This window comes from Populus nigra, chromosome 1 (genome assembly GCF_951802175.1).
Source record: "Populus nigra chromosome 1, ddPopNigr1.1, whole genome shotgun sequence".
Taxonomy (NCBI): domain Eukaryota; kingdom Viridiplantae; phylum Streptophyta; class Magnoliopsida; order Malpighiales; family Salicaceae; genus Populus; species Populus nigra.
Window position 1 is genome coordinate 42,617,578 of NC_084852.1, and position 18,516 is coordinate 42,636,093.

At 32.7% G+C, this 18,516-nt stretch overlaps 3 protein-coding genes across 4 annotated transcripts; 1 reads left to right on the forward strand and 2 right to left on the reverse strand.

Moving 5' to 3' along the window:
- Positions 1-3,837: 3,837 nt before the first annotated feature.
- Positions 3,838-6,119, reverse strand: LOC133691423 (uncharacterized). Of its 2 annotated transcripts, none has more exons than XM_062111930.1 (6): positions 5,827-6,119; positions 5,681-5,742; positions 5,401-5,575; positions 5,054-5,126; positions 4,697-4,762; positions 3,838-4,401 (listed from the first exon to the last, which is right to left on the reverse strand). In XM_062111930.1, exons 1-6 carry the CDS (start codon positions 5,958-5,960, stop codon positions 4,186-4,188), a joined length of 726 nt encoding a protein of 241 aa, XP_061967914.1. In that variant the 5' UTR covers positions 5,961-6,119; the 3' UTR covers positions 3,838-4,185. The 2 variants fall into 2 exon arrangements, with proteins under 2 accessions (XP_061967914.1, XP_061967923.1); XM_062111939.1 differs by having other exon boundaries at positions 5,440-5,575; positions 5,827-6,111.
- Positions 6,120-7,849: 1,730 nt separating this feature from the next.
- Positions 7,850-8,904, reverse strand: LOC133685717 (subtilisin-like protease SBT2.5). The gene is made up of 3 exons (XM_062106924.1): positions 8,649-8,904; positions 8,349-8,496; positions 7,850-8,249 (listed from the first exon to the last, which is right to left on the reverse strand). The coding sequence occupies exons 1-3, from the start codon at positions 8,723-8,725 to the stop codon at positions 8,184-8,186; spliced, it is 291 nt and encodes a 96-aa protein (XP_061962908.1). The 5' UTR covers positions 8,726-8,904; the 3' UTR covers positions 7,850-8,183.
- A 5,688-nt stretch (positions 8,905-14,592) lies between these two features.
- Positions 14,593-15,591, forward strand: LOC133691275 (uncharacterized). The gene has a single exon (XM_062111708.1). It carries the CDS (start codon positions 14,752-14,754, stop codon positions 15,409-15,411), a length of 660 nt encoding a protein of 219 aa, XP_061967692.1. The 5' UTR covers positions 14,593-14,751; the 3' UTR covers positions 15,412-15,591.
- Positions 15,592-18,516: the final 2,925 nt, after the last annotated feature.

Genomic DNA, 18,516 nt, shown 5'->3' on the forward strand with positions numbered 1-18,516 from the left:
ATATGTATTAATTATAATATAATTACATAAAAATTAATTTTAAAAACTATCCCACAACATTTCTTAGTCTAATCCAGGTTTAAGTGGCCCATTAACTTTATATATATATATATATATATATATATATATATATATATATATATATATATATATATATATATATATAAAGTTAATGGGCCACTTAAACCTGGATTAGACTATTTTTTAAGGGGGAAAAAACGAGGTCGTCTGTCCATCAGCAGCCTCCCCTCCCTGAATTTATTTATTTAATCTTCTGTCCATCAGCTTGATCTCTCCGTAGCTTCATGTATTTTTGGTGAAAATCTCTTCGTAGCTTTATTACCATCTATTATGTTACTTTCTTTTAAATCATTTTTTGAACTGTATTTTACTTAAATAATAATAAAATTACAATATCTTATTAGATTATAAAGCAAGCTCTAACGTCAAATTGGGGAGCTCGATTTCATAGAATTTCTTGTCCCATAAGAAAGTTTCTAAGAGATGGAATAAAATGAGTTTATAATTTTATTTTCCGTTTACCTAATTAAGGCGCGATTAATTCTCTGCCTTCATGTAAATTTAGAAAAATTTACATTAACTTTCTAATTTGCTGTTTACTAAAAAATATTTTTTTTTAAAAAAGTAACTTTCATATAAAATAAATTTTTAAGAAGTAGATTATTTTTTTATATTTAACCGTCATAGAAAATAATTTGAAAAACAGTTTTTACTTCCTAATGTTTGGCAATGTTATGAAAAAAAAATAACTTATAAATATTTTAATTTTTTTCGGTTTATCTAATATATATATATATATATATATATATATATAATATTTAATGTAATTATTTTACCACTCACAATAAAAGAATGAAATATAAAAAGTAGAATTATGGGGAAAAAAAATTATTATACCATATATTTATATATAGCTTGTTTTATAAAATATAAATATAATAATATAAATATATAACCTTGTTAAATATTTTTTAAGTAAATTTTATTTTTAAAAATTCAAAATAATTTTGTAAAATTAATGAAAAAACTAAGTTAATTAATGGTATTACATGAGAGTTAGATATTTGAGTTTTTATGATATAAAGATTGTGTATTGAGGATAAATATATAAAAAGGTATTTTGTGTGAGATATTATTTGTGTAAAGACAAGAAAAGTGTTTTTTTTCGGAATTAAAAAGAGAAAAACACTTTTTCTATGTGAAAGGGTTATTTTTGCTTTTGTTGGAATCATTTTCTTGAAAAGTAGTTTTCTAGAGCTAACCAAATATATATTTTCAAAAACAAACAGGTTATTAATCAAATTTCATATTTAATGACATATATATATATATATATATATATATATATATATATATAAAGATTTTATATCCTAGTTAAAATTAAGGCTAAAAATCACTTAAGGCTTTTCTGTACTGGACAGTGGCCTAACTATAGACCCTGTCCGTGCCTCTCTCGCTTTTGGGCCATCGATTAAAAATTAAATGCTGGTCTGTAAGAAGGCCCAAAAAAATTAGAGTTCATTGATAATGACAGCTGTGTTCTCAAGACTTTAAAACGACAAGGATCAGAGGCTTTGCAAGAAAATTAGAGTTCGGTGTTAATTTATGATGTAAGAAAAGAATCTGTTGGCTTCTTCTTCGTAAAATTAAAAGATAAATGAATACCAACTATTTTACTCTGGTTGTTCTTTTTACTCGATATATCTTCATTTTTTTCTTATCTTAGATGATAATTAAAATTGCTAAAATAAATTATTTTTGTTTTTCTAAATGCAATATGTAAATACAAATTAATTATATAAATCTCGGCGGAAAAAATCTAATAATATAAAAGAATCACAAATAGTGACCGAAGTAAGTCACACAACCCACTTATTATTTTTGATGATTTGTGTGATCCACTCCAAATATAATGATAACATTTATTAATATTATTAGATTTATTTTGTTAAGATTTTTCTGATAATAATGATAGTATCATCCTTTAATAGTTTTGTTTATTTTTTTTTTCTAGTAAATCTCCGCGGACAATATTTTCGACTTTGTCAAAATGGTGTGGCGAACCAAGTGAAAGAATACCATATCAATATGGACCGGCTATATATTGTCCCTTTAACACGTTGCTGTGTAATAAAGAAAAACATATTATAAAATCTGTTTCCCCTTTATAGATTGTAAAATATTACAAGCAAAGGTCAAGCGGTTAAATCAAGTGGCATTGATTTAATTGATGTTATGCATGCATATGAAAGTAGCATATTTTGTTTTCCTTTAACTCAAGCCTACGTACATATTATATTAATTGATTTCTTCATCATCAATCGGTCAAGTCAAGTGGCACTGATCTTGTTGGCTCATATGAGAAACAAGGTTCAATAAAAATAAAAATAAAAAGTCTTCTCAATAATTTAGTAGCGTTAGAAAAAAAATAAAAAATAATAATTAACCTGAAAAAATTATTTAAAAAATAAAAAAATAGATATTTTGTTTTTCATTAACAATTTTTTTTTATATAAATCCTGCTAGTTATGCATAATGTACCAGGTTAGAAGTGAAGTCAGACTACTAACCATATATGACGACAGTCAAGCTACATCTCCTTTAAACTATCTTACATCCGTTTCTGTATGTTCGGATTCTCTGAAGGACTCGCAAGTAGTTCAGACGGCACAGAATTTGGTTCCCATCAACATTTATGGGAGCATCTATTCCCTTCTCAAGCACAAATTAACCATACCCTCTCTCTCTCTCTCTCTGATAATGGGGATGCTATCGGCCCATCATGTAAAAAAGCAGATTCAAAGGGTGATAAATAATCACAAGGAATCCCACTTGCCCCGCGCCTATTTATACGTTTCTGCGATGGCTTGGAGTAACATGCAACAACAAAGAAGAGAGAAAATACTCATTAGAATCCCATTTAGCCTCGATCACCATGGCCTCAATGCAATGCATCAAACCAGACGAGAAGGCATGCGACCAAGAACAAGAAATGGTCCATGCCCAAACAGAGCAAAGCCTTTCCCATGAGAAGGTCGATTCTGTAACTCAATGCAATTGCCAAACCAATGGCCCCGGCAGCCAAGCTCAGGTCGACCGGAAAAAGAACCATGAGAAGAACGAGAAGAAAATGAAGGACAAGAAAGGAAAGAAGGAGAAGGAGAAGAAGGGAAAGAAGGAAAATGACAAGAAGAAAGAAAAGAGCGGGGACAAGAAGAAGTAGAAGAAGCATGACAGCAGCTGCAGTGAAAGTGTTGTTGGTGGCTTACGATGCATTTCAGAATAACGGCGTCTTATAATCTAAAACTATCAATATCGCTGATATTTTCAGCAATCCGAAACGTTTTTTTTCCTGTTCAATGCATGCGGATGCAGGAGCAGCATACAGAAATCAAGTCGGATAAAATTCCGGTCAACACAATAACAAACCACTATATAAGTGGGAAAAAAAAAAAGATGATACAAAATAAGACCAGTATACTTGACCATTGACTGGAGAAGCAGGTAGCTTCACTAGCATGTGTGTCCTATGCATGACTTATGTTTGTGTTCTATCGATTTTTAATTCTAATCATAATATAGGGTGCAATCTTCAGCTGCACAAATTTATTTACAGACACGATTCTAGAACTCAATACACGGAGCTAGGGATCAAGAGAATGATTTCATTCCAGATGTGAAACTTGCAGGAAGATAGATCTCTACTAAAGCGAGCCATATCATCAAATCTCAAAGGCAAAAAATAACTAGCAACAGCCAAAATAAAATTTAAGAATCCTTCTCAAATCAATCTAACGTGTAACTGGAAATGTAAAATTTGTCAAGATCAGAAATTTAGATCCTTACCGAACCATATAGAATTTCCATAATCAAGGCCCTAAAACATCAACTCCATTTTGACCACGTTTATATACAGGCAGGTAATCACATGCATTCTTCAGTGATGAAGAATGTGCTGCATTCACCACTAAACCAAAAGGAAATTCCAGGTTAACATGGCATTGTTCAAAGAACACTTATAGTAGTTAGCTTGATAAAAGACAGGAAGTAAGAAACTACAGACATGATTCCAACCATCCTGGTAAGATGATATGCAGGCAAAAGACGGTAAAAAAAGATGATAAAAAATGGAATTTAGCTAAAAACCCCAATACAGTAGAAGGGTCACTTTCCTTTAAGACACCTGGAGACAAATGATGAAATACCCTGAACAGCAAGATCTTCAGCTTGATCTTGGGTTGAACCCTTTATTTGCAAATGCTTTTTGCCAATCTTAAAAGAGTGGTCACCACCATTAATCACATGCAACTCATTGTGAGATTTCATCTTCTTGCAAACAGCTTCCAGCTTTTCAAGGGGACAAAGCCCATCTTTGCTACCCTTCACACACATACATATAGAGAACAAATAGAGTTAACAAAACCTAACAGAAGTGACTTAGAATCAAGCTGAGAATTTTATGCAGTATGACAAAACTGTGAAAAAAAACAGCCATACACAAAAAGTTCACTCAAAATCAACCAGATTGAGTTGCAAGGTTTAATAATTAAAATTACCATCAGTTGATTCAAACTCGGAGTGATAATTAGATGATGGTAATCAAAGGCATGCACAATTACAATTACCACAGTTGTTTCAAACTTATTTTAAAAGCAATACAATTCAAAACAGGTACCTGTACAAACATGACAGGGACAGTAAGTTGCAATAGAGTCTCATCCCGCACAGCTCCACCCATGGCCTGAAACATTAGTCAATTAAATTCAATAAACCTTGTTCAATGGGTTCTACATCTGTAATAGCAGGGATGACGTCACAGACAATTGAAAACAAAATGGCTCCAATAATAATAATAATAATAAAACAAAAAAAACAGCTCACCTCTGTCATCGCAATACACAAAAGTAAACAGGCAAGATACAAGCATATTTGAAATGAGCTTATTAAGCATATTTGAAATGGAATGAAAACAACATTTCTGAGACAATTTACCAACTAAGAAAAAAACTGGCAAGAATGGAAAGTGATGAACCTTAAGTGGATATCCCAAGCAAATGACTGCTGAAGCATCTATGTCAACCTCGGCAGCAACCATGCAGCTCACTCTACAGCATACCAAAATATTATGTATGTATGCAGGTGTAGTCTCAAATCAGTAAAACTTACAGAAACAAGCATTTGATATGAATCTAAAATATCTAGTTATGTGGATCCCTTGTTACTATACGATGGCGACCTCATCAAAAAATCCAAAACACATCCACAACATGCCATTGTTATTTGACTTCTTGCATAAATCGATGACAAAAAGTTCAGGTATAAAACAATAAAATACTAACCATGGATTTGCAATGTAGAATACGCTCCTAAATCACTTACATGGCATATCTACACTTCCAAACTCCCATAAATTTATACCTTGAACCCATGGATTTTCCAGCCAAGATAAGAGGATGAGCGGGGTACTTATCAGTAGTCTTTTTCACAATATCTTTATGAAACTCCACCAATTTCTCCGCTTTTGGAGGAGCCCTTTTTTTCCCACCAGCAATATCTTACAAAAAAAAACAAAAACCCCGTTATTTTAAATGGCATTGGCAAGTGAATTCGGACTCCAAAAATCCAAGACCATAAATTTTACTGCTAACAATTAACCTACAGGGATAGTCAAATGTGACAACTTCAACAGCATCCAAAGCTTTCTTTAACATCTCCTTCCATCTGCATTTAATTAAAATTTAAGAATTCAAAAAAAACTTATTAAGAAAATTGAACATTTTCAGTGAAAATGGGAGAGAGAACAACCTGAGCATCCAATCTGAAGAGGACGGAGCACCAGCGCCATGAGCAAAGACAACCACAGGCGAGGACGAGGATTTGTCGTTTGTGCCTTCACTCTTTGTCTTGCGCCTTCTCTTTGTTGGAGGTGAAGAATCCATAATTTGTGTTCAAGAAATAAAGATTCAATGTTCAGAAATCTTTCCCCTTTTCGAAACCCTAAAAATCAGAATCATTCACCGAAACTTGATTTACTTCACGCTAGTTGCTGGTGAAATATCAGCACAGCAGACACATCTTCGCGCCATTTGTTGGTCGTGCGGGTAGCACGTGCAAGTAAATGGGCCTTTTCGGCCTTATTGGGCTGGATATAGCTGTTTTGAGCTCAATGTTCACTCTCTTTTGGGTAATCTCCTTTTGAGGTTAAACTAATGAGCGCGCACTTCACTCGCCGCGGGTTAGATCAGAAAAATTTAACACAATGAAATGAACACGAAAGTGTTTTTTTTATATTAAGAAAAAAAATATAATATGCATGGTTTCTTGGTTTTTTAAGAATGTTTATTGGATGTTTTATGGTTGAAATAGGTTAAAAAATAAGTGTTTTAAGTAAAAAACTTGAAGGTTTAATAAACAAAATTATTAAAGTGTAAATGATCCTTGTTGTTTTATTAAATATCTTAATTTATACTTGTCTTTTAATTTTTATAATTTTATTTTAATTTATTATTAATTTTATTTTCTATCTAATTATCTCGATTTCAAGATCTATGACGTACGAAAAACATGTAATCTTGATACATCTCATGTCCAGGTCATGTATTTCATGTGTTAATCCATCTTTGCCTATAATAATATTTTTTTCATTAATGTTACCTTAATTTTTATAGGATTATAAAATCAATTAAATTTTAACTTGATTATTGAGTTTCTCGTTTTTTTAAAATAGAATAATTATTTTTTAAAATTAAAAACATCACGCGAGCCTCTAATCTAAGCATTAAACTAATGAAGAATTAAAAGAACATACCAGTATATAGAATTTTGGTTCTGCAGCTTCTGCCGGTTGCCTACAAGTAGTCGGCAATAGACATTCAGTCAATGAGGCAAGAGTACTTCCGTGGGAGATGGGATTTATACCAGCCTTTGAAATCTGTGATAAAAAAAGAAGAAAGAAATGCTCGTGATCAAGAAGACTAGCACGTACGAAATCCTCCAGAGTGGTCCGTGCAAGATGGATGCCCCAATCTAATTTTTATTTTACGCGTCCATTTAATTGGGGATTAGGTTGGAATAATTTATTAAACATACTGGTATCTTGAGTATTTTACCACACCAACTATCTAATAATTTTATGACATGGTTATAAGAACTGTTCTAGATCATGGACTGTCCCAAGCTAGAGGTTTTACTAGTGAACTTAGTTCAACCCAAAACTATATTATTTAAAAATTTATTTAAGAGGCAGGGAGGAAAGTTTACACCCTTAACGGAGAGGTTAGATAGCTAGGTGAAGGAGAAGCACACATTTGCTAACGGCTTCCGGCAGGGTGATTCAAGACCGAGAGACTTCGAGGCCCAAAATGATCGAGGGGCACCTGGCCATTGAAGAAGTAAAGAACTGGACTAAGAAATTGAAGCCGGGAAGAGACTGCAACGCCCAAGCAAATTTACCAAACATGTGATAGCAGAGCATCATATGACTGATGGGTCAGCTGGTTTTTTTCTCGAACTTGGCTGAAAGGTGGAACCATTTTAAAGCATGTTTGCTGTTCCTTAATAACCTCAACTGGACAGGGGGAGACCCCACCCCCTTGCTCCCTTACATGTGAATTGCATAAACTGTCCTGTCGCATCCAGCATACATTACAGGAGCCTGTCGACCTTTCTGCCACTCAAATTTTGTTTGCATGTTGCAGTGGAACAAAGATAATTTTAATGGACATGATGTAGGAAGGACATCTTCAAGTCTTCAATACAAACACATGGAAACCCAGTACCAGGTAAAATCATCCATCAAAATTAACTATAAAGTTCTTATCACAAGTACTTAAAATAAGCTTTTCCAGCGTTCATTTTGATATCATTAATCTTCCAAAACTTAATACATAGATTCCAATACTTTCAATACTACTCGGTCATCATTAATGAAGAAATCCCATCTAACTAATGAGGAAACAGGATTGTTAAGATAGCACCATGATGCTACATATTTATCTCCCTAGTGTTCACCAGCATTATTATATGCATGATTTTGTTCTTTGAGATAAGTAATCCCAACCTCCATGTATACAGATGAGTTTGTATATAGAAACTCATGGGACACCAAATTTACTGCAGCTCTTTCCTGCAGGGTGGATGCCCTACCTTGTAACTCCTGATAATTAACTAGGAAGCTCTTGATTCTTCTCCACAACTCTCACCCCACTAGCAGATCTAAGCACACTGGCCTGTTTTGAATAAAAAAATAAAAAAAAATAAGGGAAAAAAATAAGGCGTGTCTTGGACAAATACTGATTAAACAAAATGCATGTTGCATAAATGGTCACCTGATCTTCGGTGATTTCTACTGCAAAGCCATCAACAATGACCAAAGATATTTTTTTCTCGTAGCTGCCATGCTCAAGGGTGTTTGCCAATAACTCATCATGCTTCCTGCTTAGATACATATCAAGCTCATAAGCCCCTCTCTTTGTCCTATTATACACAAACAAGAAGAACATTGATCTTAGCTAGCTAGCCAGAGATCCAAAGAACAATACAGGGCACGCATATTCAAAGAGATAAAGATATCTTAATTAGTAACATTAACATTTTCTAAGTAATGACTAATAATTTAGATCGCTGACCGATCAGCTCGAAGGCGCTTGTATTCAGGATCATAGTTCATGAAAACAAAGTATCTCTCACTTTTTGTACTCCCCATTGCCTCTGCTTTCTTTTATCATATAATGCCTTTCAGCTCCATATGGTAGCTATTTATAAAGAGTTTCAGTCTACTCTGGAGTCAAAAGAGAGGCTCGTCTGTTTCTGGTTGTCAAGAGAAAATATTTCTCCAGAGAAGGATAAAATGGGAGTAGGAGTGATTTCTCAAGTCTTTTTATCCAGCAGTAACTTTCTTCTTATTATTATTTTATTAAAGTTGAATGATTCAATAGGGTTTGAAAACCTGAATTTCTAACGCGCCCCTACCTGCTCTGGTGCTAGATAATGCAAATGCTTAATTAACATTTTGATTATGGAAGCACCATCATTTGACTCCCATTTGAAGTTCCCACCTTGGTAGCAGTAACAGAGAAGAAAGAAGGAAAAAAGACAAATTTATCATCTGGGGTTTTGTCAACTGGACACATGTGACATCATAATATAAATATATGTGGGCAAACAGTGATTTTCCCCTTTAATTTCCTTCTCTAATTGGGTGTACAATTGAGACTACCTTAATAGTTGGGTAATGAATTTGAAGTTTTGTGGGAAAGATATTCAAGAATTGCTTGTGGAAGACAGGTAAATCCACGCAAATTCAATTAAGCAGCACCGGTATGAATAATTAGCATTTAATCAGACTGAGAAAATACACCTAATCGCACTAGATATCTAACTGTAAGGTAAGGAGGATGCAGGAAAAGCAATACAGCGTGGCATGTGTGCCTTCCAAATTGTTGTTTCAGGGCAAATGTAGGAATTTGGTTGATACTCATGACAAGTACGAGCCTTTAACTTATTTAGTTGTCTAAAGTTGACTACCAAGAGCTGCCTTTTGGCAATTGGCACTCAGTGCATGTACGGTTACTTTGGTTTTTAAAATTTATTTTTAACATTATTTTTTTGTTTTTTAGAAATAAGTAATTTTGATGTAACAATTAATCTTGTCCTTTATTTATCAACTTTTATATTTATATATTTGGGAGGAAAGATTGGTCTAGCAGTCAACAAGTAAATATTCTCCACCACATGGGAACCACTACACATATCAAAAGACATCATGCCACTTCTCCAGCCTAATAATGCCCTTTCTTTGAAGCACATAGATAATGTTTTTTTCTAGTCAATCCACTGGCACATAGCATCAGCAGAAGATCCACGCATTTCTGCATAACGAACCACAACTTTCCCACTCTCAAGCCCGGCCTTTTCAAATGAAAGCATGCACCCGGCTGCCCACAGAAACTCTCAAACTGTGACGGTATTTGGTATATTGGAAAAGGATCGTATGTACAGGATATGATAGAGTAATCTTACTTGTTTTGGTTCCTAGTGTGCATATACAAGAGACAAAACAAGAAGATAGTTTTCCTCGTCGGTCTAACTCTTGTTCAACTTATTCCTCACCTGTGCATCAGACATAATATTCTGAAAGGTTTCTCTATTCCTCAGTAGATCCCCATCTTGGTTATTTATTGCAAATGATTAAGCTAGAGATATTGAAGATGAGATACAACACAGACTGTGTTTTATTTTTTCCAAACGTACTCGTAGGAATGAGATCTTGATGCGGGCTGGTCGGTTTTGAACAGTTCAGAAATTAATACATAGGAGGAGGACATGCAGTTGCAGGAACCACATGAGATTGACATGCCGTTTTGTACAATGAGGATAAGGATCGGTCTGAACTTCTGAGTGTTTGTTGTGAATGACAGCAAGAAAACTCCAATATCGAATCAATTTGAACCACATGGGTAGCAGAAGAACATTTATAGCGCCATCATACCGAGTTGGATAAATCTGCATTTACCATTCCAGCTATTGCTTTTACCGATTACGGAACAGAAGTTGAATACCACAAAGTTAAGGGGTAAAATTCACAATGAAAAGTAATTTACCTATAGTTTCGATTTCATCAATTTCAATTCTACAAGTCTTGAGCAATTTCCAATCTAGTCACGGGCTGATAAATAGCCATGGAAGCCAATGATGGGCCCATTTTTTGTAATTTTAGATTTTCCTGTTTCTTAAGAGTGCTTCTCGTGGGAAATTACAAGGGGGAAAGAAGAGGGAAAAATAAGAAAAACTGAAAGAAAAGTAGAAGAGATGAGCTTTCAGCTAACTATTTCATGACCATAGATTACGTTGACACTTTTTGAAGAGATTCAAAGGTGTTGGCGTTGAGAAAAGAGAGCCTGTAAAGACAGAGGTGAAACCTTGCTAGTAAGTATCTTCAACCCTCTTTGAACCTTTCTTGCCAAAACACAAAAAGAATTGTTCTTAAATATCATGATGAACTTCCCATGACCTATGTTCCAATGGAATTTGAATGGATCGTGTCCCCTTGAAACCAACATTTTTAAGAGTGATTCGCGTACTACTCTTTATTTTCCCACACGACAAATTAATCTTATCCTCCAAGAGTGCTCGTTATGCTGTTCCCACTATAAGATGCGGGTCACCAGACCTTTAACATGTGCCTGCGATTAATGGTGTCCAAATTGTTGTTTAGGAATTACTTAGTATCGTGGCCTGGAAGGAAAAAAAAACCCTTAAAAAAGAATATCAAGATGTCACAGGAGTGTTTTAGAAAGTAAGAAAAAGTCTTGGTTTAGATCATATAACCCATTGTGTTGAATAAGAGAAGAAAGGGAGTCATCATGATAAATAAAAAAAGCATTTATTAAAAGAAAAAAAAACAACAAAGATAAAATTCAATTTAACCAAGTGCGTTGGAAAGGGGAAAAAAAAGAACAGAATGAAACAAGTCAATGCGAGTATATCTGTAAATTAAAAGTAAACTAAAAAAACATGTGAGTTTGATCTCCCGATTAATTTGAAAAAATAAATTAATAAATAAAAAATTAATTTAGCAAATTCGGGTCCAGACATATTGTCTAGACTTAAGTATATTTGACTTGGAACGCACTCCTGAACCCGAGCTCACGGGAATGTTAGTATATATCTAGCAAGGCGTGCACTTTATATGGGCTCGAGCTTTTTACCCGAGCCCATGCTTTTTATAGAGACCACACCTGAGTCGACTCTTCTTGTATCACTGCTGTAATTTGAACTTTGAATATCAAAGCTCAAGCTCAAAAGATATTTTTATTGGATTTATTTTTTGAGAATTTTTTGGATTTATTTTAGGAAGTTTTTAGTTCCTTTATATTCGGGGACATTTTAATTTGTCTCGTCTATACTTGTATGCAGTGCAGCTGGATTCATGGATTCTTCGTATCACTGAATCCCATCATGGGGTGGCAATTAGAAGGGCCATTATGAGGGTGCAAGGGCCGAGAGCGGCTCGGACCCGAGGAGGATCAAGTATTCAAGCGACCGCCTAGATGTCGCTGAAAGGCATGAGATATGAATGAACCACGAGGCATAACGGGACATGCTAAGGGCCCAGTAATTGGGCTTTGCAAGACTTTTGTAGAAGGCCGAAGCCTGGTCGTGCACTTTTTTTAATTGGCAAGTTTCATTTTCTTTGCGTGGCCCAGTTAATCAAATTGGAAGCTTGGAGCCCACCAAATTATACCGTGAAAGACCCGGTTCAAAACAGGTATTACAACTATACAAGGCTACAAGCAGGGTTAAATTATACCGTGTAAGACCCGGTTCAAAGCCTGGTAAGTAATTCCATGAAAGGTGGTTCCCGCCTTCACCGTCATGCCGGGTGGACTTGTTGGAAATGTACCATCTTAACGCGTTCCCTTTTTTCACTCCCCTGATTGACGTCAGTTTGCCCTTCTTTTTTCACATCCTTGAGTTTACAATATAGTCCCCGCCTCTTTATAAAATTTGCTTTGCAATTGGACCATCCCTAATCCTCCCCCCCTCCCTCACCTAGAGGGGTGCATGGATGACGTCCAAATTGTTTTTCTTATTCTATTTTATTGAAAGTATTTTTCTACCATTACATAATCATAACTTCACTTAATACGCAACTGTTAAACTAAACTTATTTATGTGTATGCTTTTTTTAATATATGGTTTATTTTTTTAGTTGGTAGCTGAAGTTGATGGAATAAATTAAAAAATAAAAAATTAACCTGAATAATCTGGTGATATTATTATCCTTGAGAAGATAAGCATATGTGAATATTTATACAAAATAGACTTGTTAACTCCATCATTCTTTCATTAAAACAATCATTCTTTCATTAAAACAATACCCCTTTCTTATTAACCAATTTGTGAAACAAGATTTCACAAGATTATGTAATTGGATGTCTTTTAGAACCGTGATTTTTATTGTTGATTAAGAGGCTGTTTATCTACGCGGCTGCGGTTGCATTTTATTTAAAACGCAGTCCGCAACCGTTTGGTAAATGATTGACCGTTCTTTACTGTGCATGGGGTCCACATGTTTTTTGCGTTTAAAACGCTGGAAAGAAGAAGCAAAGAAAACCTACTTTGAATGCACTGTAGAAACCTGCGGACAGTGCAATTCACTGTTGTTCACGAGTGAATTGCACTGTTCACGTGAACAGTGCAATTCACTTGCATTGTTCGTGTTTTTTTTTTTTTAAGTGTGTTAATTGTATTAATTTTTTTTTTAAAAAAAACTAGTTTAGAGAATTAAATTCATTCGCGATGTGAACAATATTTTTTTTTGAAAAACTAATATAGAGTGAATTAAATTTACGCGCACAGTAATATCAATTTTATATCTGATAATATTTTATCTAATTTTATTACACGCTCAAAAAGTTATGAAAACTGTAGTTCTTATCGGATGAATTTTGGACGTAATGGAATTATAAATAGTTTAATGGAATAATAAAAAATATTTTATATAAAGTATTATTTTTTTCATGATGTAATAAGAGTAATTAATTTTACAATATTTAAATTTAAAACCATCAATATTAATATATTTTTTTTAAAATTATTTTATAACCTCAATTTAAAAAACATTCTTAACCAAACACATTAAACTACTTTTTCTTAAACCTCAATTTCAAACACGGTTTTAACCAAACATCTATTTTTTCAAACCAACCTCAACTAAAAGTACTTTTTATAAAACAACTTTTTTAAAACCACAACCACAACAGCTACCGCAATACCAAACACACTCTAAATATACACTTGACACTCACAAAACTATTTAGATGGTGTTTGGGAATGTTGTTGTGATTGTTTTTCAAAGTATTTTTTACTTAGAAGAGTATGCTAATAATATTTTTTTTATTTTTTAAAAATCATTTTTGAAATCAGCACATTAAAATGATTTAAAAACATCAAAAATATATTACTTCAAAGCAAAAAAAAAAATTAAATTTTTTTAGAAACGCTTTTGAAAAGCACTCTCAAATACTCTCTAATTAACAAAATAATATGTTTTTTTTTGCATCAAACCCTTCAAATAATTATGTTTTAAACCTTTATTTTATAGAAGATAAAATGATTTATGTTTCATTTGTTTTATATAAAAAAATCTATCTTATATTAATTTTAATTAAACGCATATTTTTTTTAAATTAACAATATCAAAAATACATTCAGAATGGTTAAATTTGCTTATCACGCTCCATGGTACGAATGTAATTGACCAAAAGAAAAGACTCCCCTTAGCACACACATCCACGATAACCATAGTCACAGCACGCTCCAAATTTCTAAATAATAATAATCTTTTTGTTTATGGGAGTATTTGACATATTTAGTTTCAACTGATTTTTTGTCTAAAAAAATTAAAAATTAAATTAATTTTTTAAAATTATTTTATGTTCTAACATCAAAAATAAATTTTAATTTTTTTTTAAATATATTAATTTAATATATTTTTTAAAAAAAAACTCTATAAAATGAAAGGAATTCCCACCGATTAGATAAAAACCCGATCAAAACGCTAATCCTTTATTTCCACCGAGCACCTGGCACCTGGTTTGTGTCCCGTCTTGCCCGTCTTGCCCGCTGCCCGTTTCTTTCCCACCTGCCCAATCTGTCCCGCTTTCCCTCCCTCTATATAAACCTCCACATGTTGATCCGAACCCTTGATAACCTTGCGATCTCAAAATGGCCGATAAACTCGCCGGTACCATCACCGTCACTGTTCTTTTCTTTCTATGCACCGTCGCATTTTCTCGCACCCCGTTAGATCTAGAGACTCCACCCGAATTACCAAAATCCGAGCCGAAAGCCACACCTGTTCTCCTCCTCCCTAGCCAGAGTCTCGAAACCGCAGTAAAGCATCCAGTGGAGGTAAAAATCGAGGACAAAACGGACCCAGGGCCATCAACAACGGAATCGATCGAGACGGTGGTGCCGTTAACAGTTGTGACTTTCCGTCCAATAAACCGTCAGTTCTTCCCTCGACGTCCCTTACTGCCGTTACGTCCTCGTCACCGATGTCGTCATGGGCAAGGGATGGTGAAGCCACGTTTCTACGGCAATGATATGATTGTATCTGGTGGGAAGGTTCATGGACATGGACTTGATGATAAGGAGACACGTGGCGTTGGGAGGCAGATTCCTGGCAAGAGGGCCAGGATTTATTTCTTTGATGACGTGGCAAATGGAGAGCAGAGGGAGTGGAGATACAGGAAGCATCATAAGCACCTCCAAGTGGAAGGAGAAGGAGAAGAGAGGGAAAAAGAAGAGAAGCATGAGCATGAACAGGAGCACAAGTGGGGGTTTTTGAAGGGGTTTCGCAGGTTTTTGAAGCATAATTTTTGAGGAAACGTGGAAGCTATTAGTATTATAAAATATTATGTGTGTTTTGTGCTGGGTTTAATATATATTGCATCCTGTGAGAGAGATGTGTGGTAGTGTGCTGAATCGAAATGCTTGTTGCTGCTCTATAGCCGATATGTATATGGCATGTGATATATGAAATTACTTATGTTTTGTGTTTCAGGCAGGCAATTTATAATTAGATTCTTCCACCCTTCAAGCCTAGGAAGGTTTGCGGGGATTTTCAAGAACAATTTGGAGCTGGGGTAGCCTTCTGGAACAAGGACTTGGACATCGATCATAAAATAAAAGCAAGACATTTAAATCTTTTTTTTAAAAAATAAAATAAAACAATCGATTATAGAGCAAATGTTTACTATCAAAAATATAGTTGTCCGTGAATCTTTATTAGATTTATAGCGATTAATTTTTATTTTTTTAATGATCTACAATCATTAAAAAAAATTAATTTAAAATTTAAAATTTCAAAAATATTTTCAAATGCAAAAATAAATTATTAACAAAATTTTAAAGCGTGACATTTTCATAGTAAACAATACATTGTTCACAAATCTAATCTGATTTTATTTTAGGTTTTTGGACTGTTTTTTGGGTTTTTAGGGTTCATGAAAGTGTTCTAAGGTTGTTGGTGATTTTTTTTTAGTAGGAATGGCTCAATAATTGGGTTTTCAGGGCAAAAATAGTGTTGGCACGGTGGTTGTCGGAATTTGAACTGGTAGACAACAAGCCATCCTCCTATTTAAAAGAAAATGAAATAAAATAAAGCTTAGATGTGTAGGTTTAGGGTCTTTTTCAACTTTTTTTTTTTTCAATATTTTATATTTAGGTTAAATATAAATACAAGAAAAAAAATTATTAAATCTGGTTAAATCTATGCTCTAGATCATAAGTTTGGTGGGTTAAGCTATAGCATTTGAGCTACTATTTTTTTACTATTTTTTAATTCATATATTTTTTAATGTTTTTAAATGATTTTTTAATTTATATTTCAATTAATATCACTCCTCGGTGACTTTTTATTTTTTTTATTTAACATTTTTTTAAATAGATGTTTTTAAATTATTTTGTATGTATCTAATTTTTGAATAGATTATTTTGTTTCATCCATAATTTTTTTAATTTTTCATATAGATGAACTTTATTTTTAAAAATAAAAAATATTTATTATATGTGCAATCTAATATCCCCATTTTATTTTATTAAATCAATTTTATGTGTGTCTATTTCTATTATCATTTGATTCAATTAAAAATTAATTTCAATAAAAAAATTCAGTAAACACAATCGGATAAATTTTTAATGTTACGAGATCAAATATTTTAATATATACTTGTCTTTTGATTTTTTTAGTTTTGCTTTTAGTTATCTATAATAACTTTTTTTATTTACACAAATAATTTTTTATTTATTTAATTACACGAGCTTATAGGTTTTTTTATTTATATTTAGAATTTTTTTTATATATAAAAAACACGTAAAAAAAACATATATACCTAGTTTTTTCTTGAAAAACAATATTTAATCCACTGGGTTAGAATAAGTTCGGTGACGATCAGTTTTAGTTTGATATATATCCATTACTTATTGTATAAAAAATTGAATATTATATAAAATGCTAAAAGAGCTCAGCTATTCACTATGCACATTTATATTTTATTGTGGATTTGTATAGTGAAATTATTATTTTGTCCTTAGAAAGCAAACTTATTTAACTTGTACTTGAGGTAGAAAAATCTTTTCAATGAAATCCATTAGTCATTAGGAAAGAATTGAGTTAATCAATAATTTCACATCTTTGTAACAAAATGTAATTACTAAATTACCATTGAAAGAAAAAAAAATATTTTGCTTAGGTTAAGTGGCTTTTCTGGCTTTTCCAATTCTTTTGCACAATGTAATTACTTAAGTGCCCTAATAAATAATCTCTATTGGCTTTGGATGCAAAGTCATTTTACTCAATTTTTTATGGTTTTTTTTTTATTCTCATGTGAGGTCAAGCTTAGTTGAGTTTTTATATATATATAAAATATAATTCAAATAAAAAAACAATTAGCGCATGCCTCGCATGCACTAGCAAGTGAGTGTTGCACATGCCCTTCGAGTGGCACGTGCAGTGCCAAAACAACTTCGAACACCATCATTCAAGATGACATTCGAAACACCTCACTGCTTCCATCACGATGATGAGGTGCGTTCTACCATAGGATCGGTGGTTTAGTTCTAGTCATATGTTTTTTCTTCTCTACCTCTTCCTTTCTCCTTTCCTAGAAAAGCATGTTGATCATTGCAAAAAAAAAAAAAAGTCTGGTTATTTGTTTGTTAAATCAAATTAGGTCCCCATTCTTTTGGTTGCAATGTATTTTATCTCGAATCCTTTATTAAATTAGTTTTTATTTTCAATTTCTTCCCTTGATATTTGATTTTTATATGAGATTTGGTCTTCATTCTTTTTATTGCAATGTATTTGGTCTTGAATCATTAATTGATTTTATTTTCAATTTCACCCATTGATATTTGATTTTTATATTAAATTTAGTCCTCATTCTTTTTATTGTTATTTTTAGTTTTTCATATCTTCTTCTTAATTGAAATTATTTTTCAATTTCATCCTTAATGATTTGATTTGATTTTTTTATGTCAAATATGTTTCTCATTCTTTTCAAATCTATATTTTTTTTCCTTTTTTGTTGATTTTTTTTTCAATTTTATCTCTAATTATTTTTGTTGGTTGGGAATTTGACATTATTATTTTTTTAGATTTGCTTTTTATACTGTGATTTGACCTCATGATTCGTGTCACAAGTTCTTAAGGTTGGACTAACTTGGCTTCAGTCATTTTTATTTATTTTTTTTGAATTTCATCTATTATCATTGGGTTCAATTGAAATTGGTATTCATTGTCTTTTTACATTTTTTTTCTGTAAAGTTATCTCAATATCATATATAAGGTCATGAATTCAACAGGTTCATTAGGTTTGATTTAGACCTTTTATTTTATTGTTTTTATTTTTTTTAATTTCGCCCTTCAATATTAGTAGGTTGGTTTGAAAATTGAGCTTTATGATTTTATTCAGTTTGCTTTCCACA

What these genes read in the sequence shown, in the direction of transcription:
- LOC133691423 (XM_062111930.1), bottom strand. Translation starts at nt 5,960, where the DNA reads ATGGATTCTTCACCTCCAACAAAGAGAAGGCGCAAGACAAAGAGTGAA. An exon ending in TGGAAGTGTAGATATGCCAT is followed by an intron (nt 5,127 to 5,400) that starts GTAAGTGATTTA and finishes GGTATGCTGTAG; the next exon opens with AGTGAGCTGCATGGTTGCTG. An exon ending in GCTTGGGATATCCACTTAAG is followed by an intron (nt 4,763 to 5,053) that starts GTTCATCACTTT and finishes CTAATGTTTCAG; the next exon opens with GCCATGGGTGGAGCTGTGCG.
- LOC133691275 (XM_062111708.1), top strand. Translation starts at nt 14,752, where the DNA reads ATGGCCGATAAACTCGCCGGTACCATCACCGTCACTGTTCTTTTCTTT.
- LOC133685717 (XM_062106924.1), bottom strand. Translation starts at nt 8,725, where the DNA reads ATGGGGAGTACAAAAAGTGAGAGATACTTTGTTTTCATGAACTATGAT. An exon ending in AAGCGCCTTCGAGCTGATCG is followed by an intron (nt 8,497 to 8,648) that starts GTCAGCGATCTA and finishes TGTGTATAATAG; the next exon opens with GACAAAGAGAGGGGCTTATG. An exon ending in TAGAAATCACCGAAGATCAG is followed by an intron (nt 8,250 to 8,348) that starts GTGACCATTTAT and finishes TATTCAAAACAG; the next exon opens with GCCAGTGTGCTTAGATCTGC.